The 24,222-nt window shown below is 42.4% G+C and overlaps 1 protein-coding gene across 1 annotated transcript in view; it reads right to left on the bottom strand.

Annotated features, from left to right (window-relative positions):
* tafa5l (TAFA chemokine like family member 5, like) overlaps positions 1 to 24,222 on the bottom strand; it is a 47,282-nt gene that overhangs the window by 8,973 nt on the left and 14,087 nt on the right. The window contains exon 3 of the mRNA XM_056385765.1: positions 11,504 to 11,631. Coding sequence (XP_056241740.1) covers positions 11,504 to 11,631 — 128 coding nt within the window. The remainder of the gene's footprint in view (positions 1 to 11,503; positions 11,632 to 24,222) is intronic.

Here is a 24,222-nt window from a genome sequence, read left to right as displayed (position 1 = left end):
ACGCTATCTCCTCAAGACCGATGATCATGCCACAGCACTCTGACAAACAGATGAGTTGAAGCCCGAGGAGTGCATTTCTCTTTCCGCTTGATAAATAGAAGATCTGTAAATGAAACTGAAATAAAGAGTATATTTGCTTATCTAGCGTAACCTGTGTACTCTGTGAATGTTTGGCAGGGGCCACGCATGTTGTTTAAAATGTCAGTCATTTTTTATTTCATTTTTTTTTTTTTTTATAAATGTACATCCAAAGGCCACAGTGTGTTATCCCCGAGGATCCAGAGAGGGAGCTGTCAGATACAATATGGCAAGGCTACTGTCAGTTCACAAACACGAATGTACTGTACAAGAAAGCCTGGAGGTGAGCGGGTGAGACAGAGGACATAAGAGCTGGACTCATGCTCGTCCGTCTGATGACGAGCGAGGATGGTGGTGCAGTCGAGTCACTGGATCGACAGTGACTTGAGAATAATAGTTTCAGTTAATTGCAGATGTGCAACTCTCTTTTTTTTTGTTCCCAACCCAACGCTGCTGAAGTAGATTCTATTAGCTGTGCATGAATGTTGGAATTTGCTTGCTGGTGCACAAGAATTCAATAATTTCAACTGCAAATGAGACTGAAAAAAACAGCAGAGCACCGAAGGACACGGTGCACAGTGTGCATATCTAATATCAGAAAATGCTCTGGCCCAGGTTTCTCAATGCATTTTCGAGATGCAAACATTTCTCTAATGACCTCCGGTCCTGATTTCTTCACTAATATTTTCCCGCTGTATTAGAGACGAGGACACTTAGAACACATCCTCTTACTCAGGGTGCATCTTTGCTGTACGGTTCCCTCACAGCCTTCAGCGCAAGGAGTTACTATTCAAGAAACAACCTACTTTACTTTCTCTCATTATGCATTTTATTTAGGCTAAATGAATGCTGCTGGTCACGGCGCTTCAGCACCTAATGAAAGTGATTTCACCATCAAAGATCACCTTTATCTAAAGATGGCGTCCCACTGAGAATACAAATCTGCTGGTAAGAGGTTTCCGAAGGCAGCTCTGTGACAAATACAAGAGAACAAAATGCAACAATTTACATAACCTAAAAAATAAATAGCTAAATAAAAAACCCCACTAAAGTTGTACAAAAGAGAAGTGCAAAGTCTCATACGCGCTAAAGCAACTGCAAATTAGACTCAAAGCCAGAAGAGCACTAAAGGCCCCTCTTGAAAAATAGGTTTTACTCTCGGTGGGATGAGCTGTTTAGATAAAGATTTGGTGAATGGAAAGCGTGCTCTCATCATCAGCAGTGTTCAGGCCTTTCAGCTGTAATTTGCTTGTCTTGTCTTTTGGAAACGTTTTCTGCAGGATTACGGTTCTTCATTAGCACAGAGCCAACGGTTTCTCACAGGTTGTTTCTAAAAAAACGTTGTAAAACATCAGCCTGTGCAAAACAAAACATTTTAGATTTTGTGGCTCACAAATGAAGCATCTATTTACCACAACGTGCAGACTGGAGGTTTAAATATAATGTACAAACACTTCACACAGACAGAGCGGCTTTTAAGGTAATAAATCAGAAGAGCAAAAGGCAACGTTTCCTGGTTTGGTGTAATCTGGTTGCGTTGCATCAGCAGCAGGAGAGCAATATGTATGAGAGCTGTGTGGGTGTCTGCGTTAGTAGCATAAAAAACACATAGTCCTTCTGTAAACTTCCCCGGATAGGCAGCTGTGGGCTAAAACTCATTATTATTTAACAATAATAATAATGATAATACGTTTTTTGATGCAGAGATTCACTCTGTGCTCGTGTTGTTTTACTCTTTTTTTTTTAAACAGCTGACACCTGAATGAAAATTAGTGTGTTCAGTCTGTAACTTCTGCCTCTAGGGGTCTCTCAATCAAAACAATAAGAAAAAGACGGCGCTCCTTCAGTTTCAGCGGTTCAGGAGGTTTTTTACCACGAGCCGAATTACCCACAGAGGTCTCATCCTCTCCATGACAAACGGATCAGGGGGATTAAAACCAGTAGAAAATACAAATAGAGCAGCTTCATATCAGAAATCAGAGATTCACCGGCGCTCTGCCGCGGACACAGGACGTCTCGGAGCTGAGCTGTCTAATATTTACTCTGCTTTTTTCTCTGATAATTTAATTTAAAATATAAAGTATAAAATATAAAGACAAATATAAAGTTTCATTAAAAAAAAAAAAAAGTCTCTAATTTCCTAAAACAGCTGCTGATTGAAGTTTTTTAAACAAACATCACTGGAGATGATGGGAACAGGAGCATTTGTTGGGGACTATTTTCAGGGGTGGATTAATACACATTTGGTGGTTTGACAGCACAGCGCATGTGGGACTGAGTTAAAATAAACTGCAGCGTTTGATCATGATAATGAAACAACATGTCACCCTCCCACACAGTGCAGCGCCGCGGATTGAGACGTATCGGACGTGGCTTCACGGGCGTAACTCATTAGCAGGATTAAGTCCTCGTTGGTGGTCGTTCCATGAGGGTTTGTTGATATGAAGAACAAAAATATTCTGTATATAATTAAGATTTAAGCAGGGCTGAGATCACTTTTACCTGCAACTCAATTTTAGAAAATGGTATAAATAAGTGGAAGAGTGGAATAATGTCACCACGTTATTACTTTTCCGCTGCTGTTTTGATAAATAAGACACCATTCGAGACAGACGGCATGTGAGGACATTATTTGGCAGCGCGCCCGAGACTCAATTTTTAAAACCTTATTGCTTTCTGTTTATTCTTACTTGAGCACTACATCCTTTTCCTTTCCCTTCACACTAATGACAACGAGCCAAGCGGAGACCTGTCATCGCCACCTCGACTCTCCGGCCTCTCTCACTAATCAACTTTTCATTTCGAGGAGCCGAAGACAAACAGTGGCGCTGCCGACAGAGCCTCCGGGAGCGCGGCTGCGTCGCCCTTTGAGAAGGAAGCTCATTAGAAGTCTGTCTCCAGGTCATACGGGTTGCCAGAACGGCAGTGTGACCATGGCGACATATGACTCGGCGCGCCTGGTTTGTTTGTCGTAGACATCGGCGCCTTTATAAGCCGAGGTGCTAGTGTTACATAAAGAAAGTGTGGAAGTGCATCGGCTGGCCATGACATGTTCTCACCTCTTTCATAAGAGGTGAGAATTTCATAACTGCCTCGTAACTGGATAGGGACATTTGTGTTGAAGCAGTTCCATCAACACAACCCAGTTTCTCTTCTTCTTTTGCCCCCTGTGCTTCACATTAGAAACATTTCTGTTTCAAACACCTGGTTCCTTTTTCTCTATTTTCTGCAACTTATACTCCCTCCCGTACAAATCTAGATTTTGGTGTCACATGGCATCCTTTCAGAAAGCGTGCAGAGGTAACCGGCTATGATGTCTTCATGTTTACAGCAGCACTGGCAGGACTACACTCACTCCACTAGTTTTTCGCCCTGGCTGACACTGGAACAAAGAGCACATAGCTGGAGGAGCGCCACCAGAGCAGAAAAAAAGAAAATGCTAAAAAATAAAAAAACATGATGCAAGCCTCTCTGACCTCCTGGGTCGTACTGTCTGTGTGTGTGTTTGGGTGTGTGTGTGTGTGTGTGTCTGTGTATACGCTGTTCATTTCGCAACTCTCCATCGTTTGGCAAAAAACGCCCAACTGCAACTGGTCTGTTTCTCTCCAGGCCACACACTAGCAGAGCGGTGGCATTTGTTGTGTGGGTGTAGGAAGAATTTTTTTTTTTCTTTTCCCCAGCTACCGTCGAGTATTGTCTGAGGGACGCAGCACACATGAAACTGCAGTCTGAATAAGATCCAATCAGGGTTTCAAGTGCTGTATATTTATAATTTAAGCTCCCTCTGGCCCGTGAAGTAGCATTTGAAGCTCGGAACATAATATTTGGGGAAAATGGTCTGATCTTATCCTGCACTGGAGAAGCATTTCATAGTTTCAGTTTGACTTGATTAGCAGAGGCTGATAACAGACCTCAGTGGGGGCTTTCAGCGAGCGGCGAGCAAGTGATGCAATCTCACAGCTCTCTTGCTCACCTGAGAGGAGAGAAACCATTTCACTGTCCTAAATTCTGTCCGTCCGTCCGTCCGTCCCGGCAATTCTCAAACACGTCCACCCTCCATACATTCACACACAGCCAACCCAGCCTGCAGCAAGCGGCCGAGCTCCTGTGTTACCCATAGCAATTCTCAAACACACACACCCTCCCTGTCAAGAGTACGAAACCAATCTAATAAAACCCCGCCCCGCCCCTCCTGAAATGCACTTTCCACCGTGGAGAATATCATGTATGGATCTTTCAGCGGCTCACTAGTGAAGACAAATTGCCGGCTTGTTTGTGTGTGTGTGTGTGTGTGTGTGTGTGTGTGTGTGTGTGTGTGTATGTGTGTGTGTGTGTGTGTGTATGTGTGTGTGTGTGTGGTGGTGGTGGTGGTGGTGGTGGTGGGGGGTGGGGGGGGTGAGGTTGGGGCGGCCTCCAGAGAGTGATTCATATTAATGGCTAGCTGGCAGTGGAGAGCGCGCTGCATATGCAAACTCCATTAGCAGGTTAGGCTGGAGAGTGTGACCTGGCAGAGCCACCGTGAGCTGCACACGCAGGAGGGCGAGGAGGAGGAGGCTGGTTAGTAAAGGCACACAGGTGCAGGGGAATGTGTGTGTGTGTGTGTGTGTGTGTGTGTGTGTTTGTGTGCGTGTGTGGGTGGGTGTGTAATGCAGGTGGACTGGTATATCATTTTATCAATATATATTTATCAATATAAGTCCATTTCAGTGTTTTATTCAGACATTTATTACTATATTCAGCAGCTTTATTAATATTTATCGAAGAAACGGCTGATCTTACAAATGCAAAGCCCTGAACATTTTTCCACACAAGTTTGTATTAAATATGCAGCTTTGATTTTTTTTTCATGCTTTTTTAGAGGTTTTTTCTTTCAAATGCATTACAAGAAGAGTCATTATTATTTAATCGTCATTATTATTTACATAAAAATGATTTAAATAACCAATTAACACCCACAAACCCATAAGGATTTATTACATCTGCCTTAATATTTGACAGCAGGAAGACAGGTTTTAGGTTAAATACTGGATTATTATGTTTTGCCTTTTGCTGCAAGCGTGGTTCATCAAGTGCTGATTTCATCCTCTGAGGGATGATAAACGCACTCAGTGAATTTGCCTTTTCATCTTTTAAAATTTCTTGTCTGCATTTCGGCCTGATAGTGGTGCTGGAGAAAAAGTGAGGGGATTCATTTGAACAAGACCGGGAATATTCGCAGAATTAAAATATAAAAAGGCCAGTGTTAAAGTGTCAGTCCAAGAGAAAGTTCGGTGTCACTGTGGCGCCGGAGGGAAGGTTATTGGATCGCTAAAAATCAGGGGAATCACAGCAGCAGTCGTCCACACTCGTCCAAACCAAACTAAGTGGTATAATCTGGACGATCGCTGTTGATACGTCATTCTCTGGACAAAAGTGACGAGCAAACAGATGAACGACGACATTTCCTGAACGCCACCCAGGACCAGTCTTATCAGTGGGTCCACTTTGCATACTGCTGCTGCAGGGCGAGCCGGTCCAACCCGGCAGCCAGGACGAGTGCTGACCCAAAAAAAGATTAACGAAACAAAAGTATGCTGCAGCAGAAAAACAACAGATGATATATAAATGTTTTTTTTTGCTGCTGGACTGAGGATTGTTGCTGTGAGCTCCTCTCCTTTCCTTCCCTGCATTTCTTAAATAACCAGTTGTATGTAAATACTCAATAATTGCTTTTTTCGCACAAGAGTTAAAAGTTAAAAATCTAATCAACATTTCATATCTTCTGCTGCTCATTTCATTTTCAGGACGTAGCTACATGTTGGTAATTAGGCTGCCACTCAAAAAATAAAGCGTTTCCCGCCTCCTCAGCCGACAAAGTATAGATTGATCAAATCAGACTGAACCTTGACGTCGCTGTTAACTTTAGTCAACTCACAGAAACTGAACTTAGATTTGATTAAGGCGCTAGAAACTAATTTGATTCATTTAGCAATTTGACACTGGATTTAGATTTGTGCCGCTGAACCCAAACCCCTATGTATAATTGATAATAACAGAATAATATATGATTTATTAGATGCATGATTTTCTGCATGATCTGTCACCATTCAGGTACATTTGTCACTTAATTCTGGTGGCTAAACTCCACCTACGTCAAACCTGTGCACCACAGCGTGAATAATGACTGCAGCCATTATCAGCTTTCAGAACACACACACACACACACACACACACAGACTGTCACACTGGATATATATATATATATATATTATATATATATATATATATATATATATATAATGTGATGATGTGCACGTGAAGACAGACTCTCTCACAATTCAAACTTCGTCTCTTTCACACATATTTGCACACAGATGTGGGAGGAGAGATTGGCCAGTGGCCGAGCGACAGCCTGGCCCTCTGTCCCTCTCTCTCTTTCTCTCTCTCTCTCCATCCCTCTCTTCGCGCTCCACCCTGATCAATCCTCTTTATAGATTTCTCATTTTCATGTATCTTCCAAGAATGTGCTTTCATCCCATTTCAGGTCCTACGACAAATACCTCTCGATATCTTCTCACTTCTGCTGCCAAAGCCCTCGCCCTCGCCCTCACCAGCCCCTCAACAACAAACAACAAAACACCAGCACCAGTAACTTCTGCAATAACACTGCTCAGCAACAGCTAATTGAGGATATTCAGTCGAATATGTAATCTGGATTTTTTTTTTTTTTTTTGTATATACGTACAAAAAAAGCAAAACACTGACCTAAGTGTGCTGTCAGGGCAGATTACAGGACGCTGGGAACGCGTGCGTGAAATCTGCCGCAGCTGCCCAGGGCTGCTGGACGGAGGAGGCAGAGGAGCGAGAGAGATACACAGGCAGTGAGAGAGAGAGAGATATATATATAAAAAAAAGAGAGAGTGAAAATCAACAGAGCCAGTCACAGGTTGACCTTTGGCCTTGTGTACCTGATGATGAGGACAGCGGTCTCCCCTGCTCTGTCCATCTTGTCATCTCTTGCTGACATCAAAATGCTGTATTGTGCTGGTTCACTCGCTCTGTCTCTTTAAGTTACGTCCCCCTGCGTCTCCCTTTAGTCTCTCCGTCTATATATGTTTTGACATCTCCGTACCTGAAGGCAGATATCTGTGTATTTGCAACTCTTTGAGCAGATTTATTCCCTTCGCAACAGTGGAAAATTACAAATGAAGTCTAGTCTACTAGAATCTATAAATCAGACGGGCAGATATATTGGCCAATAACTGGATTATCACTGATATATTGTATTGATTTATTGGGGCTGGTTAGTAACAAGAAACTGCAGAACAGCAATGCCAAAGATGAGTTTGAGGCAGCGTAGAAACTGTTGCCATTACAGTAGATCATTTGTCTACAAGAGGGCAGTTACATTGATAAAATGGCACTCTGTGCATATATTGGTGATAATTTTTAAGGGAACCCTTATTAAAAATGCAAATGCAATAAAGCCAGACTTTTTACATTTTTTTTTCTTGCAGGAACAGCAGCGGTGACAGTTACAGGAGTGGTAATCATAAGAAATACTAAGAGAAGTGAAACAACGGAAATAGAGTAGTTCAGTTACACAACAACGATCTGTTAGTTAGCTAACTGTTAGCCACCATAAGCTACAGGTCAAACCAGACCAGGTAAGTAAAACGCCCTTTTGAGTGTGTTGAAGTGAGCAAGGGAGTGTTTCTACTGTTTAGATCAGGGGTTTTCAAAGTCTGACCCCCCCAGCCCCCCCCACCACCACCACCCCCCCACCACCCCACCTTAGTTTACTTGCTTTGTTTCAATTGCTCAGTTTCCTGGATGCCTGTTGGATGAGGATTATGTTATTTGATCCCATAGACACTCGACAGTTGAGCCAAGAAAGTCTAACACTCCCGTTTGACACGACTCGAGACTAAACCAAACACATGAAAAGGTGTGTCCTGAGGGATTTTATTAGTTTCTGACCCTGACTACTGTATCTCTGAACTTTCTCTTCAAACAAATCACACACCTTTAGGCTAATTTACATGATCTCATGTTATTAACTAATGTAATAACTTTTTTTTTTCACATTCACTGAACCTTCCTTCAAACGGCTCGCCTCCCACTTTGAAAACCTCTGGTAAAGATGTTCAACTTTTTATTCATAAAAAACATTTATGTGATAATTTCAGTCTTTTAATATTTTGTATCTACTGATGAGACCGTCTCGTGTCATCGGCACGTCACAGAGTCTGGAAACTGGAAATGAAAGAAGCTTCTTATACAAACAAAACCAGGAGGAGCCAGAAACACCCGCCCTGCCATACTCAATAACCAGCCTGTAGAAGAAGTGGAACATTTTAAGCTCAATCACTGATCAGACTTTTAACTTTTAATGAGAACGCAGAGAGCATTTTTGAGAAAGCTAACCAAGGGTCAGGAAGCTGACGTTCCTGTAGTGGCACACAGGAGCCTGGTTGAAAGCATCTTATCATTTAACATAACGGCTTGGTTCAGCTACTGGAGCGTTAAGAGCAAAAACATGTTCTCCAAAATTACTAACATTGCAGGGAAAGTGATTTTCAAGTTACAAAAACAACTTTGCAATATATTTGACGGTGCTGTTCAGAGGGAGGCTAAGCACATAGCTGCTGATATCTCACACACACTGCACTCAGAGTCTGAACTGCTTCTGTCTGGCCGTCGATTCAGGGCCCCAAGGGCCAACCGGTACTTATACAGGAAGTCTTTTATTCCCAGGCACTGAACCCAGAATGACTGCACTAGGAAACACTGGGTACTTTTCTTATGAGATTTGCTCTGTGGTATTTATTCGTTTGCACTATTGTGTGTTTTGTCATGTGTATTGTGAGTATTTCTTTATTGCACTTTGGCACAAGCCAAATCCAAGTTTCCACTGAGATGGACGATAAAGTCAATCATGTTAGAAGATAAAATAAAGATAAAATATGGACAAAATCTGACAAAATAAGGATCAGATGGAGCAAAGCCTTTTGTTTCGGTTCTCGTCACTGCTTAACGAAAGAGATAAAAGCAAACCGAAGTTCAGATTAGGTCGTTTAGATTTTAGCATCTGCGTGGCTACATATTCCTTGAGGTGATGTGATGTAATGTGGTTTCAGACGGCGACATAGTCATTTTCTGAGATCAAGCAACCGGTGGCTGCACAAGGAAAAACATGAAAGAGAGAAAAATTCAAGCCAAAACTGGAGAAAAATAAATAAATAAATAAATAAATAAATAAAAAACTTGTGAAGTGGCAGCTTTTCAACAACAAACACGGAGGCGGCTGGTGGGACTGCGGAGGGGATGTAATTGTGTTTCCTGGACATGTCGAACACAGATTAGCACGACATCACCAGAGGTAAGTGCTGGAAGATGATCACCTGGTGCAAAAAAAAAAAAAAGGTGACCTCCTCCGTTCACGCCGAGCGGCGAGTTGCATAGTGTGAAATTGCCAAGTGGTAAGGTGTGAACCGCACAACGACAGTGAGACCTGTATCCATGGCGACTGAGTCAATGACTGGGCAAAGAGGAGTGCAGCACCGGGGGGGGGGGGGGGGGGCAGGCTGTAGGTGCCTTTACAGTTTTGTTTGTTTTGTTTTTTCCACTTCTTGGCATTCAGACACATTTATAATGACACTTCCTTTATAGCTGCACAAACAAAAACTAAAGGATCGCTGCTTTAGACTGATGTGATGAAGTTGTGCTTCCTGTGTTTTCTGTGTTGGATCAAATGAGAGTTAATCACGTTGCACAGCCTTAGTTAGCACTGCAGCGTTGGCAGCTCTGAGGCATTGGATGCTGCGAGAGGAGCCTACAGAGGACCAGATGACACCATATTGAAGCTTTTAAAATATTCACCATGTTTTGTATTCATTTACATCTCTCACCGAGTCAGGGAGAGGTCACAGAGAGCTGTCAGCTATTCTTACGTTGCTATGTGAAATGTCTGCTCGTCGTGTTCGAGCAAATGATCTCATCAGCTGTTCGCATTAATATTTGAATTCACATCGTGTCGGCGGCAGTCAGAAGTGTTACCGTACACGCGCGCAAGGAACAACCTCTGATGACTACCAACGCACGTTACATCAGTGGTTCAGACTGTGAGCACTTCGGCGCGTTGCACGTGTGGCTGCGCCCCAATGAGTGATGTCACAGCAGATGTTTTCCATCAGCTGTTTATTGATTGTCTATTGTTTGTAGAGATATCAATCAGCACTAGATAGAGCTGCTAGCTTTCCCGGGGTGTGCGTACATACACATGTGGAATGTAAAACACCAGCAAAATTACACAAACGAGACCAAAGACTGGATCGCTACGCAACTCGCGTAATTAAAAAGATAAATTACACCTCCCTCTCGTGCTGCATTATATCTGTTTGTGTACGAACATGATTTTATTTTGTGAACATTATGTTATAAATGCTTCTGTCGACATGTTAGGCAGCAGAGCGGTCAACAAGTGCTACACAAATAAAGTTTGATTGATTGATTTGTCTGCAAAATCAATCAATTTTTTTTTTTTTGGGGGGGGGGGGCAGTACTAGCACTGACCTGTCAAAATAAATAATAAAGTTTTCTCTGTTCTCTGTTCCTATAATTGCAGTGAGGAACCACAGCAAGCAGTTTTTTTTTCCTCCCTCACATCTTCAAGATGAAATATTAAACTTCACTTGGAGTTTTGTCTTCCTTTCCAGCATCTCAGCTCAGTACGTGCTCCTTCACCCATCTGAATTTACAAAGTACAATGCTTCTGGACCGCAGTTAAAACTCTGCCCCGGCTACGGCCCCGACACCGATGTCCTTCACTTACGATTTCAAGCCTTTTATATGAGTAGTATATTTGATATGAGCTGTGTGACTCATGGCTCCAAATCTGAAGAGGTGTACAGGAGTGGTTTGAAATGATAATTGAGCCTTCTTAGTATTCCTTGTAGACGCTGGGTTTTTTTTTTTTGCTGGGTGGTGTATTTAAGCTGACCCAAAAACAGAACAACAAAGCAATATCAAAGGTGGATTAGCTGCTATAACAATGTTCATAATCTTCAGCGACACTTTCTACTCATGCTCATGCCTCTCCCAATCGTCTTTATCGTGTTGTCAGTGTGCTACGTCTAAGAGAGATGGTGTTTCCCCCGATGGAGCGTCCTGCAGTGACAGGTCGAATTCTGGATTTTAATTAAACCATTAAACATCTGCTGTAACATCACTGACCAGGGTGAGGCCATAAACTGACAGAGAGCAGGTCAGCGTTCGGTTTTCTTCTCTTTGAGATTCAGTATTGATGCAGCCTTTGAATCCTGGACACCGACCACGCTGTTTGACCGAAGCGCGCTTCCTCTATCTCTGGGCCGAGGCGTCACACGACACCGTCGGCTTGTTAAGTGCATACGGCGTGCGTTAATGTCATGTCTTGCAAATTTACCGTGACGGTCTTGATGCGACCGCTGCCCCTGGTGCAGGTCCAGCCGGATCGGTTGAACAGGAGGCTGCAGACCTCGCCCTCCAGGCAGGGAACCATCTCACACCACTGACGGCTCCGCACGATTCGCGCTGGGAAGACGGGAGACAAGACGGCAAAGAGAAAGAAATGAGTAAAGACAGACTCACGGAAAGACTTACAAAAACTCTGCTCACCACAGAGGAAAGCTTCTTTACATGCCCGTAGTATTTTAATGAGGTTCTTGTTGAACCACCATGTCTGAATTGCCTGTGGTAGTAACCTTTACAGACCAACTGGTGGTCCATAAATTGCTTTCCTGCTAATGCTCGTGTTTATTGCAGCTGCAGAAAGATTGTTTTTTTTTCCTTTTGACATTTTATTAAAATTAAATATTCCTCCTGAAAAGGTTTTTGTATGTAATTCGAGGTAAAATGTTCCAGGTAAAAAAAGTAATTTGTACAATTTAACAACCAAATTTTAGTGGATGACTTTTCTCGGAGCTCCACTGTAACATTTGCTTCTCAGACTTGTACTCGCTGCCCAATACACCAAATCGTTTCCCATATGAGATCATGTGTTGTTCCTCTGTCTTTTCACCATCAAGGCCACAAACACTATAAATATATACGACACAAATCTCGGGCATCTCTTCCTGCAGCAGAAGAAAACAGAGCAGGAGCAGCAAGAGTGCAGGTTCATTGTTGGTTTTGTAACAAGCGCTGAAAAAGCCGAATCACTCCCCCCCCGCCCCAGGGCTCTGCATGTAAACAATGACAAAGACACTCATTTGAGGAACTGTGGTACTGTAAACGCGACTGTACTGGATTTGTGGAGATGTTTTTATATTTGCATCAAATATTACACAATAAGGTTCATAACTTTAAATGTCTGCATGTAGTCAGTGCTGTTTTTTATATATATATATAAACATTTTTTGCCTCGTTTGTACCTTTTTTAAATTAAACAGTGACAGTAGAGAGATGACAGAAGATTCAGGAGAGAAAGAGATGGGGAAAGAAAACCAGGGAACACTGCAGCTCATCATCAGCGCCTTGACCTGTTTTCATCAGTGCTGATTTTTACAAATATTGCAGAGCCCAGCAGGAGTCATGGAAAAATAAAATACTAGTTTGTGCATATAAATGAATTATTATTATTATTATTATTGTGCATATAAATTTAGATTTATATTAAATATTGCTCTCAACATTATTTTGTTTGGGCACTCCCACATATTTTTTATTTTCAGCCTTGTAGTAACCAATGCTGACTCAAGTGACATCATCTTGAGTCAATTATCAGACCTATAAACAGACTTAGCATCAGGCTAGCATCAGTGTTTGGTATTAATCACAGATAGCAAAAATAAATCTGGCCCACATGCAGCAAGATTGTAAGACACTACTTCCACATCTGGTCAGACTCCGCCCAGATGTGGAAGTACATGGGCCAGACTCGGGCGGGATACCCAGGCATATGTTGAGCCAGAAACTTTCATTTTGTTTTCTGGGATGTGTCTGCAAATATTAAAATCATCCATTCCTGTCAATATTGCTGGGATATTGGAGAAATTCATTTCAGTTTTTTAATGTCACAAAGTTGTGATACGACATTGGACACGGAGATGTGTATGAATATGTTTCATATAACCTCTTCTCCCAAACATATGTTATAATGTCAACAAAGCTGTCCAATCTTACTTATTGTTTCTAACCATGCAGCGCTCTGTAAACCTGAAGTACCTTCCCTGAATTGTTGCCACACATGGATTTGTGGATCACAGAAGAGAAAGGCAATAAAAAGCTGAAAAACTTCAGTCTGCTCAAACGTATGTGTCTGCTGGAGACATCAGGCTGTCAGAGTGAAAGCCGGCGACGCTCTCATTCTTCCTCTGCAGTCTGTCTGCATGACACTGAATTAGCATTCGCCTGTAGTCGACGGTGATAAGCACTGATTGTTCTTTACACAGTGCGCTAAAGCAACACGGAAAGGTTATCGGCTCTCTGCGGACCTGGCCGGGGCCGCTGCTCTCGCCTACCCACGATCCCCCCGGGGCAGCACATTGTGGAACGAGGTAACATGGTCGCCAAATTGAAAGAGAGGAACTACAATTCGTCGAATGTGCACAGGAGAGCTGAGGGCGGAAACGGAGAGGGAGTGGGAGAGAGAGCGAGAGTAAAGAGGTGTCGAAAGGGAGGCCTTGTGACATTTTGCTGTGAGGTATTCCTGGTCCAGGCTTGTTAACAGTCTGAAATTGGTCTTTGGAGTGTCAGACCCCGACTGCTGCTCTGCAATAAAGATCTGTCATCTCGTGGTATTTATCAAGCTGGCTGAGCAGCACCTTCATATATGTAAACCCCCCCCCCCCCCCCCCCCACACACACACACACACACACACACACACACACACACACACACACACCCCCACACACATACAATTGCTGCTCTGTGGATATAAAGCCACTGTCCCTCAGCAAATAACAGGTACTGTTGACACATCAGAAGAAAGCAGTGTTTTCACAGCGTGCCCTCCCCGTTGTCGTCAGGCAGCGAGGAGAAACAGCGGTGGAACAAAACAATCGAGGAACCTGTCATCTCATTGAACCAAACAAGCCGAAGAAAATATTAAAGCCCTCGCAACTAGATTCTGAGACAAAACGGCCATTACGGCCTCAGCCCGAGCGGAGACTCCTCAGTGAGCAGGGGAAAATCTAAAGTGACCTTCCCCCTGACACAGCAACATGCCTTGGTGAATTTTCATTTTCACAGCCATCCGTCAGGCGCAACAAAGCGTAGATTTATCAGTCAGTTGCAGATGTAGTTTTGAGTATATTACAGGGCCAGCAAAACTCAATTTCCAGAGCGCGGAATAAAAGCTGAGCTGGCAAAGCGGCGGGAGTGCTGACTAACCGTGGAGTGCATCAGCCCGGCCAGCCACAGAGTCGGAGGTTGGCTGAAATAAATTCATTTCTCAGCTGCCGCCACAGCATCAGGGCACTTGATACTTTGCCCTTGTTAGTTTTTCCAATGCCACCGTGGACAGCGGGACTTGATCTGTGATGACTTGATGACTCTCTCGGCGCCATAAGCCGGGCCACGTTTTGTTCGTCGCCGTGATAACTTCATCATGAATAACGCAAGCGGCACACGCGATGGTAGACGCATTAAAATGCTTGTATGGTTCAACCACCTACACACACCAGAGCCAAGACCTAAAGCTACGGAGATGAATCTGTCCCACCGTATCTTTTACATGCTGCTGCTGCTGCAATGAGCCCCGCTTGTCGGAGCGTTCAACTGGAGCAAATGGCCAAGAATTACTGTGGCCATGTTGGCGTTATTGTTGAGTGTCTGCTTGGTGCGGCCTTTGAACACGAGCACAGGCGTGTTTGTTATTGTGGGAATGTGAAACAGAGGCAGAGGTGAAACATCTGGCCGGAAGAGAGAGAGAGAGAGAGCGTCTCTCTCTGTCTGGATGACGCCTGGGTGGCCCATCCTGTTGCCGTCACTATCGGAGTCCCACCCAGGGAAAGCGGACGTCGAGGCCAGGCTTGTCAGCTGCCAGGGTCCCTGCTGGGGTCCGGCTCTGGAGCTCCAACTAGATCACACGTAAGACCATCTGTCCCCCTGTGCACCGTGCCAAGCCCCTGCCCTGCCCTGCTCAACACACCACTACCAGACGGGGCTCAAAGCCGGGGCAGAAGGCACAACAGTGGCTCTTAAACCAGACACACTGATAGTCTGATGAAACTCTGCCTCCGCACGAGTAAAAAATAACATAAAATTTTTACCAAAGCCACAGGCAGCTCATTTAAAATGTATTCAGATGAGGTACAACAAACAAAAAGAGACGGCTTTAGAAGCGGCTTCTGAAACACTGAAGGGAAAGACACCGAGAGAAGGTTCACTGCGCTGAGAAGACGACACTCAGCGAATCACCACAACGATTTAATTGTGTGTCTCCTTCTGGTGATATGATAGTGATGCTTCTTCCCAACAAGATTAGGTAACTAGCTCAGTTTTTTTTAAGGGGTTTTCTGTCTGATGTTAATTAAAGCTTCAATCATGGATCAATTTGTAGCGGCCAGATTTCCAGCCCTCTGTCCTCCAGCCTGCTACCAGAGGCCTGATGGTCTTTCAGCTGTAATTATGACAGCAGAAAAATCCAACATAAACGCACTTTAAACAAAGCCAGCAAGCCGAGCTACAAATGTCTCCGTACGTCATCGTGAACTGTGTTTTAGTCGAGCAAGCTGTTGCGGGGAATTACTGAGATTTGGGCTTTCTTTCAAAATGACTTGAGCTGGGAAGTTAGATCACAAAATGAATCAGTTGCCTGGAAGTCATCTGTATATTTTCCACCAGTTGGTGCAACTGTGATGGTGACAACTGTGAATCTAAATGTTTGGAGGGTTTGATTCAGTCATTCATTTGTATGATTTGCTGGAAAAGATTTTTTCCACTAATTTACAAAAGTTGTTTTTTAGGGAAACAAAGACCATTCACTGCCAGAGATATATCAATTTTTTTCCTGATATTTCAAATTAATTTAGTCTTTTCACAGCCAAACACTTTTATCAGAGATGTATAATCCATTGGTTTTGCTGTTCATAACATGGATAGAAAATTTAAGCTCCACTGATTAGATATCGAGAAACCTGTTTGTAGTTTTTGAGCCTTGAGGTCCATTTGATATAGGATACCATAAAGTCTCAAATAAAAGCCGGCATTCACATAATGGCTGAGCACTAATTATGTCCAGTAGCTTTTTACTTTTTCATTTAATCACCGTTAAGCTGCTGTAAACGAAAAAACTCTTTATGTTTTTTACAATCCTGTGAGAAAAGGCATGGATTATGCTTTCTTTTATTGTGAAACATCTAAGCAGGAAGTGTTGAGCTGCACTGATTTGATCTTAACAGAGACTATGGAAAAAAATGGCAAAAAAAAGAAAATAAATAAAACAATTGGGAGATGTTTTGTGAATGAAAACAATATTTCTGTTGGTGAAGAGAGACTCAGAGGGGCGAGGACATGACCCAGTTGTTGTACAGCAGGAAAACGAACATTATACTGAATCTATCCAGACAACAAGGTAAACATGGAGGAAGTGATGAGTCTGCATGAACAGCAAACAGCATCAACAGCAAATCTAAATAGGAGCAGATCAGAAAAAGGGGAAGCTTCCTACAGCCTGTCTCCAACATAAGCCTGTTTTAAATATAGGCCTCTCTAAGCAGTTGAAATAAATAGAGTACAACAAATCTTCTCGATTGTGTGTCTGCCTTATAAATCTAAAAGAAACCTTTTCCTTTTGTTTGAGCTCTTTACAGCAGCAGGGTTTTTTTTTTTTTTTTTTTTTTAATAGTCATTTAGTGTCAATAATCATCCCGCCGGGTGTGAAAGCAGAAGCTTGCAGCGAGCATTATAAACAGTGTCCCTGCAGCCTGCAGACTCTTATCATGGTGGCCATCAAGCCTCATACGATTACAGTGTGATGTGGTGGCATGGCAACAATGGGCCAAGCTGAGAAAAGGGAAAGGGAGGGAGTCGGGGAGCAGATTACAGTGAGAGCAGGGAGACAAGCAAGGGAAAGCACATAATCCTCCTGTGTACAGCATGCAGACTAAACCTTCACAACAGTGACACACAGCAGCACAAAAAGAGGGCAAAAAGCTTGCAATATGTCCTGAAGAAGAATAACAAAAGAAGCAAACAAAAAAAAAAAACTGCATTTGTCGCATGGTGAGAAATTGTTGAGTGAATTAAAACAAATGGGGAATGAGCTTGAACGATGCAGCTGCCATCGAGGCCAATCAGCCGATACATTTTTATGCAACTCACGTACAAGAAACTTTATTCACTGTGGGGCTTAGGTAAGCTCGTTGGTACGTCATTATGGAAGCAAGAATACTGGCAGAACGGCAAGGGAGATGAAAATATTTGTCCAATTGTCTCCTTTAAGCCACTCGCCGCAGACGGCTGTAAAAATTTGAAAACGTCCCAGAGGCTGCATCAGATGTAAGAATCGGATTGTTAGTTATTATTCATTACAGGAAACAGCAAAGAGGCTGAAATTTATGAGGGTTTGATAGTGATTAGAATCATACAGATGAGTTTCTCCGGTGTTAAAGAACCCCTCAAATGAAAATCAAGTGTTTAACCTTGTTAATATGATGTTCTATATTATATAATACAAGACATATGATGAGTGAAATAATCAGTCAACACCATGACTGAGTGTTTCCACCTTGTCTCATAAAAACAGATTCAGGGTTTCATACATCACAAACCTAAGGAACCAATCCTGTCAACCTGAAGGGGATGGGGGGGCAGGTAGTACAGCGAGAGAGAGTTAGCATTAGCACAACCGCTAACACTGTGTCAGCCAGTGCCAGTTACAAGCAGCTCTTTCACCTGTCCACCTGGAGCAAGCAGGTGGTGGGCGGGGCATTTTTTTACTTCTTATGTGGGAAAACCACGTTAAACAAAATATTAATCATAGCGGAGGATTTTAAAACAGCAGTTTAAAAACATGCTCACAACTCATTTGCATTAAGTTGTGCCTGGACACACTCTGAAAGGTTGACAGCAAACATGGTCAAACATCAAACAGAGTGTATTCTTATACACGGTGTGAAAAGTCACACCAGCACAACTCTGTTCACAGAGAAGAAAGCTGATGTGCACGGCCCTCTGTTTCTTGCTGCTGGGAGAGACTCAAAATGGTGGAAAATTTAATATGAAGTAAACTGATGGTCCTTGAAGTAGGTTTTTTTTTATGTAAGTGTCCCTGTGTGTGTGTGTGTGCCAAATTCCGCATCAGTCAAACCTGCAGGGTAGGAGAGGATGTTTATTAAACTTTCAGTCCTGACTTGTACGCCCGCCACCACCAACCAACATGCCAATCATTTTAACTGGCAGCGGAAAAAGCTTGAACACTCGCGTTGTGATGTGTAATTTCTATGAGTTTCATTAAAATCCAGTCAGTTGCACCTGAGATATATTGCACGAGACATGTGAATAAGCAGATCTATTACTGCCCACTTATTTCATTTAGAATTCAGAAAAGTCAAGCAGAGGCGGCAGTTGAGGATAAAAATAATGGACTAATTAATCATTGAGGGATTTAAAATGACTTAAAAAATATTCAAAGATACGAGGTAAAAGAAAACAATCAATCAAAACAACTATCTATAAATACAATTACTTAAAATTGAAGATACAGATACAATAGATGAATGGTTTGTGATCATGGATTTAAAATGACCAAGGGTTAACACCAAGGAGTTAGAGCTAGAAATCAAAAGCAGATCTTCCGAGCTCAGGACAGACGTGAGGGACTTGCAGAGAAAACTATTCATTAGAGCGTGTTTGACGTGGTCCAGAGCATCAGTCGAGCATTGAAGTGATACGAGATGGCAGCTTCCCAATCAGGGAATTTGTAGATAAACAGAAAACATATGCTTATCACGGCTATCAGACGGAGAAGATCGCTCAAGTTTTTCACACAGGATGCAATGATGAGTGCTGTAAACCTCACCAATAATAAACCTAAGGGCAGAATGATAAACAGAATCCAAGGGTTTTTACGAGCATAAGCCGATAAATCAAATCACCATAATCCATAACAGAGAGAAAAAACAGCTTCAACCGCACTTCTCCTGCAGAGGGTAGGAAAGTAAGTTTTACTTCTATACAAAAAAGATTGTCTGAATGATATCAGTCAGCAATACAGTACAATAATGTATCATCTGCATACAAATGTACATGGCAGTGAGTTGATTAAATATTATTGATATATAAACTCTAAAAAGAACAGGACCTAAGAACAACATTAATTATTGATAAAAACTCTGCTGACCAGACAGGCAATTCAGGAACCACACACAAGCACTTGAACTAAAACCAACATTACTTAAATTATGTAAAAGCAAAATAGAGCCACAAAGATGCAGAGCCACTGATGCAACGTCATGCACAACCAAGCAAAGACAGGGCCGTGCAAAGGCCTGGACCCGGATTGATATGGCCTCAGGACAGAGAGAAATTCCTTGAGTTGACAATTTACAAGTGACTCTAGGACTTTAGCTAAACAGGACAATTTGGATATTAGTCTATAGTTATTTGAGTCACCCATTTTTCTCCACTCTGATGCAATAAAGGGGAAAATTAGAAAGTTTAAAATTGAGAGTTATTTGCTCAGAGCAAAGAGACGAAGAAAAGAACAATTATCCAAATTGTCGTCACCGGTAGATTTCTCAGGATGAATGGCTTGAAGAGGCTTGATAACTACTCAGAGAGAGACAGGATCAAGCGTAAACTGAGAGGCATGTTTTGAAGTAGCTACAAAATCATGATTAATAGAAAGATGGTAATTGTTAGAAGGACGGGATTCACTATCATTAAAATTGACATTAGTTGGTGGGGAAAGGCAGCAGGAAAAAGGAATGTACTTTTTGTACTGACAGGAAATGATTAAAAAGACGTGCGTCAAAAGACATCAATCAAACTTTTGAACGTTACTGCCAATCAAAAAATGTGGAAATGTTCCTTGGGCTGTTCAGACACCATCCACAATTTGTTTTAATTTTGTTTTCCTTTGTAAAGACATTGTGGGACAAGAGCGTCTGTCCATTCTACCATCAAAAAATAAATCGAACGACTTTAGTATGCATAGAGGCGTTTTTGGGAATTCTTAATTTTGTCACTTTTCCAGTGTGAACACACTACAAACTTAAATCCAGTTGGAATTATGTAGGAGTTTAAAGTATGAAACTGGGACACATCTAAAGTCTCTCCAAGAAAAATTAATTCACTCAGTAAGTCTGTCTTGACCGCTGTCCATGGTGCTGATTCTGGAGCCGTCCCGGGTGTTTGTCGTTCATTTGGTGGACGGTTACTCCTGCTGACCGGGACTAAGGGCAAATACATTACCTCAGCCTCACCCTTCACCTCACCTCTGAAGCTAGTGTTGTACCCGGATCTTGGCTCCCTCAGTCTTGGAGACAGCTCATCAGGTGGCCTTTGTTCTAGTCAGCTGTGCAGTGATTTAGTTATTATGAGTTTAGTTGCCTGATGTCTGCACCAGTTATCTCTGCCTCACTCTGGCAAAAGCCTTTTGTTTATTTGATTCTGCGAAAAGTTTTTTTTTTTATTAAGTTTTGTAGTCATGTGTGGCGTGGTCTCTGCACACCTGGGTCCTATTTTGCATTTAGCATCAGTACTGGTCTTTACTGCTTGACTGCAAACAAAGACAGGCTGTGCAGAACAGACTGTGAAGTTTATATTGTGTCTGGCGTTGTTTCGCCTGTGATTCACACCTTTAGTAGTTAAAAGTTATTAAAATGATTAAATTATTACCAGAAAGGTAGAAAGTGTTCCTCCAACAGCATACTTATCCAAGATTAGTTTACTGTCTCTGGGCCACTCCCACCGGCCTCACAGCTCTGACAGATCCTTGCTCCAGTGAGTCTCTGTCTTATCCTTCTTTTTTATTTATTTATTTTTAGACAGTGACAGAGTAGGCACAGCCAGGAATCATGGGGAGTGAGAGTGGGCTACGACATGCAAATAAGAACCCCTGCTGGAAGTGAACCAGGGACATTGCAGTTATATGGTAAACAAAAGTCTCCTGTCAAATTAATGCAAACAAGAGTTATATATGTAACTACAATTCTATGAATTCTGAATAACAGGAATGTGTGTAATATCTATAATATCAAGATTTCCAGCATGTCTGGCAGTCGGACACCACGGAGAGTTGATTTGTGTTTTTATGTATCTTGATAGGAGGGCATTTCTTACATCTGAGTGAACGTACGCCACTTTGTACTTTCGGAGTGCGGTGCACAGAGCAAACTCAACAACAGAACAGACGGAAGGACTGGATTTTTTTTTTTCTGGAAAAAGGAAAAGATAACACCGCAGACCTGGACCAGAATAAAGTGATAGTATGATTTAGTGACTGTGCATCTGACTGAGTTACTCTCGAATCCCCAAAAGGAAAGCCAAGTTTTTCCATCTACACGTATGTTTCTAAAGCCTGACACGGCTGAAGGTGAGGAATAATCAGATTACAGTTCTGAACACACAGTATCGGGACGGAGCTCTTGGCCTTTGCTTACTCACTCAGCGCCAGTTCCACTTTCATTAAAGGTCACTATTCTATCAACACACATCTGAACAAGGCAGTGATCCTCTGCCGCTGCTGCTGTGAAAGAGTTATATTAAACTGACCCAGAGGACAGCGAGCCCTTGCTGCGTTAATAACAACCCACTGAAAGAAAGAAATAAATTAAAAATCTTGACCACTGCAAAGCCTCAGTGACGGATACAAATGAATAAACATGTTTTATAAGTCAGTAAATTGGTTTACATTCTTAGAAGGGCAAAGGGGCGTTTATGGGAATTCACATCAAAGGCAAAGGTCAGAGAGGATATCTGAGCAGCGGCGGCATTAGACCCATTGCATTCCCATGCAATATGCAGAAATTCCACTTAAAAGCCACGTGATGATGGATGCCGCCTCGGCTGTCAGCAGAGAGCCTTTTAAACGAGCCTGCGAGCAACAGGTTCCATCTTTAATGCACTGGGTATTAATGGAGTGTAGGGTGTGGTGCGGCGGGAAGCCAGTAATAATCAATTTCCTGCTGCTGTAATCATAGTTCTCTGTAAGTTAATTAGCATCTGTTGAGTGTCTCGGAGAGAGGCGTCCGCAGAGAAGGAGAGGTTGGTTAGAAGTGTGTGTGTGTGTGTGGAAAGCGTGACTCTGTGGGCTGTGGGACTGTGGGTCTTGTGTCGGGGCTATTAGATTAAGACCAACATGAGTCATTGCGTGATGGAACTAATGGTACGTCTGATGCATGTGATTGTGATATTGTGAGATCCAATCAGCACCACAGATCGAGTGTGTCCACCTCCCCATTCCTCTCATCCATCTTATCACCCTCCCTCCTCTAGATACTGTCCGATATAACAGAGAGAGAGAGAGAGAGAGAAAGAGAGACAGAGAGAGAGAGAGAGAGCTCTAAAGTATAAAATCTTATCTACAAAGTGGATGAACACTGCACATTCTCCATTACAAGTGATCTTAAGTCGGCTGGAGTGCATTCAGAAACACCAGAGAGGAGGAAAATTAAACAGGATAACACACTGCGAGAGGCACAAAGTGAAGTGATGATGTCACGGTGGCTGCTTGTAGAGGAGGAGGAGGAGCACTGGGGCCACATTGAGGAAAAAAAACAAACATGAAATTTCAAGAATAAAGTCATAACATTACGAGAATAAAGTCGTAATTTTGAGAATAAAATCATAATTTTACAAGATTGTAATTTTAGGCTCCGTGTTGTTTTTAGAGGTGAAATATCAGAAGCTTTAAAATGAGGAATGTGAAGTTCTACTTTAGCAGAGGTTTCACAAATAAGGAGATACTTCATCTTTTGGCTCATCATCATCATCATCATCATCATCATCATCATCATCATCATCATCACCAGGACATTGAAAAGATTGTGAGTCTATTCTATTGTTAGACAGACGAACAGCAGCTGCCACCGACTTTCCTTTATCAGGTTTTATTACTTTCTTGTAATATTTTTTCTCTTCTGTCGCAATTTTACATTTTTAATTCTCGTAATATTACAACTTTATTCTCTTTATTCAACTTTATTTTCATGACAGTGGCAATTGCTTTTGATGGAGTGAGGAAGAAGCCCATATTGTTTTTGTTCTGTTGTTGTTGCTTGATATTTACATTTTTGTCTGAGACAGTTTTCTGATCACTTTTTCTGTTGCCGTCATCTCGTTGTACATATTATATTAGTTTGTTGTAGATCTAATCTTTTATAATCAAACCGCCTCCGCGCTGCCAATAATGTACTCATCTCTGGGACTAATTCCTCCACAGTGCAGCCAGCAGCAATTTTGTTTGTCATTTGGTGCCACTGAGCTGAATTGTCACGATGTAAATGTGTCAATTTGTCACAACATCATTAATGTGGTAAATAACCAGAGGGGCGCTGTTCAAATAGACCTTTCTTTTTTCAGGATACTGTGACATGCGACGCCGGGAGAAGCCCGGGTATAATTCATAACGTTAATAACGACCACAAACCCCCGCTCGGGTGTGCCAGCTGCAGAGTTCCCGGTGTTGTGCGAGCTGGCTGGGACGCACAATGGAACAGAGACATTGTTAATGTTAATAGTTACACCTGTGCTTTTTTTTCCTTGTTTTGGTTGAATTCTTTTCCATTATGATTTTTCATGATGTTCCCGTTATGTCGAAATGTCTGCCAAAAGGTGTGTGGGTTCTGTTGGAGCAGAGTTAATGATTTCACACGCCATTATCACTGTTTACTTCATGTATTTTTGGTCACTGCTGTATTCTACTGATCATAATCTATCTTATTTAATCTTGTTCATAATGTATTATATTGGTTTCATCTTGGGACTGGCCTGTTGTGTGGCTGCCCTCTGTGGGGCCTTGAAACCTTAGGTTCAATATTTAAATACATTTACATTTACACGTCCGTCCCTGCAGACACACGACGAGTGTGTCCGCAAATTCACCTGCTGTGTCCTGCTGTCCCTGTGGTAGGTCGTTCTCTAATGTTTATTTCAAAAAGGCATTTTAATTATCCCCACAACAATGTCGGCTGTGAGTAATTTATTACGCACGCCACATTAGCGACTCTGCTAGC

The sequence above is a fragment of the Seriola aureovittata genome, chromosome 9 (assembly GCF_021018895.1).
Source record: "Seriola aureovittata isolate HTS-2021-v1 ecotype China chromosome 9, ASM2101889v1, whole genome shotgun sequence".
Classification (NCBI taxonomy): Eukaryota; Metazoa; Chordata; class Actinopteri; order Carangiformes; family Carangidae; genus Seriola; species Seriola aureovittata.
This window is presented reverse-complemented; position numbering and strand designations above follow the sequence as displayed.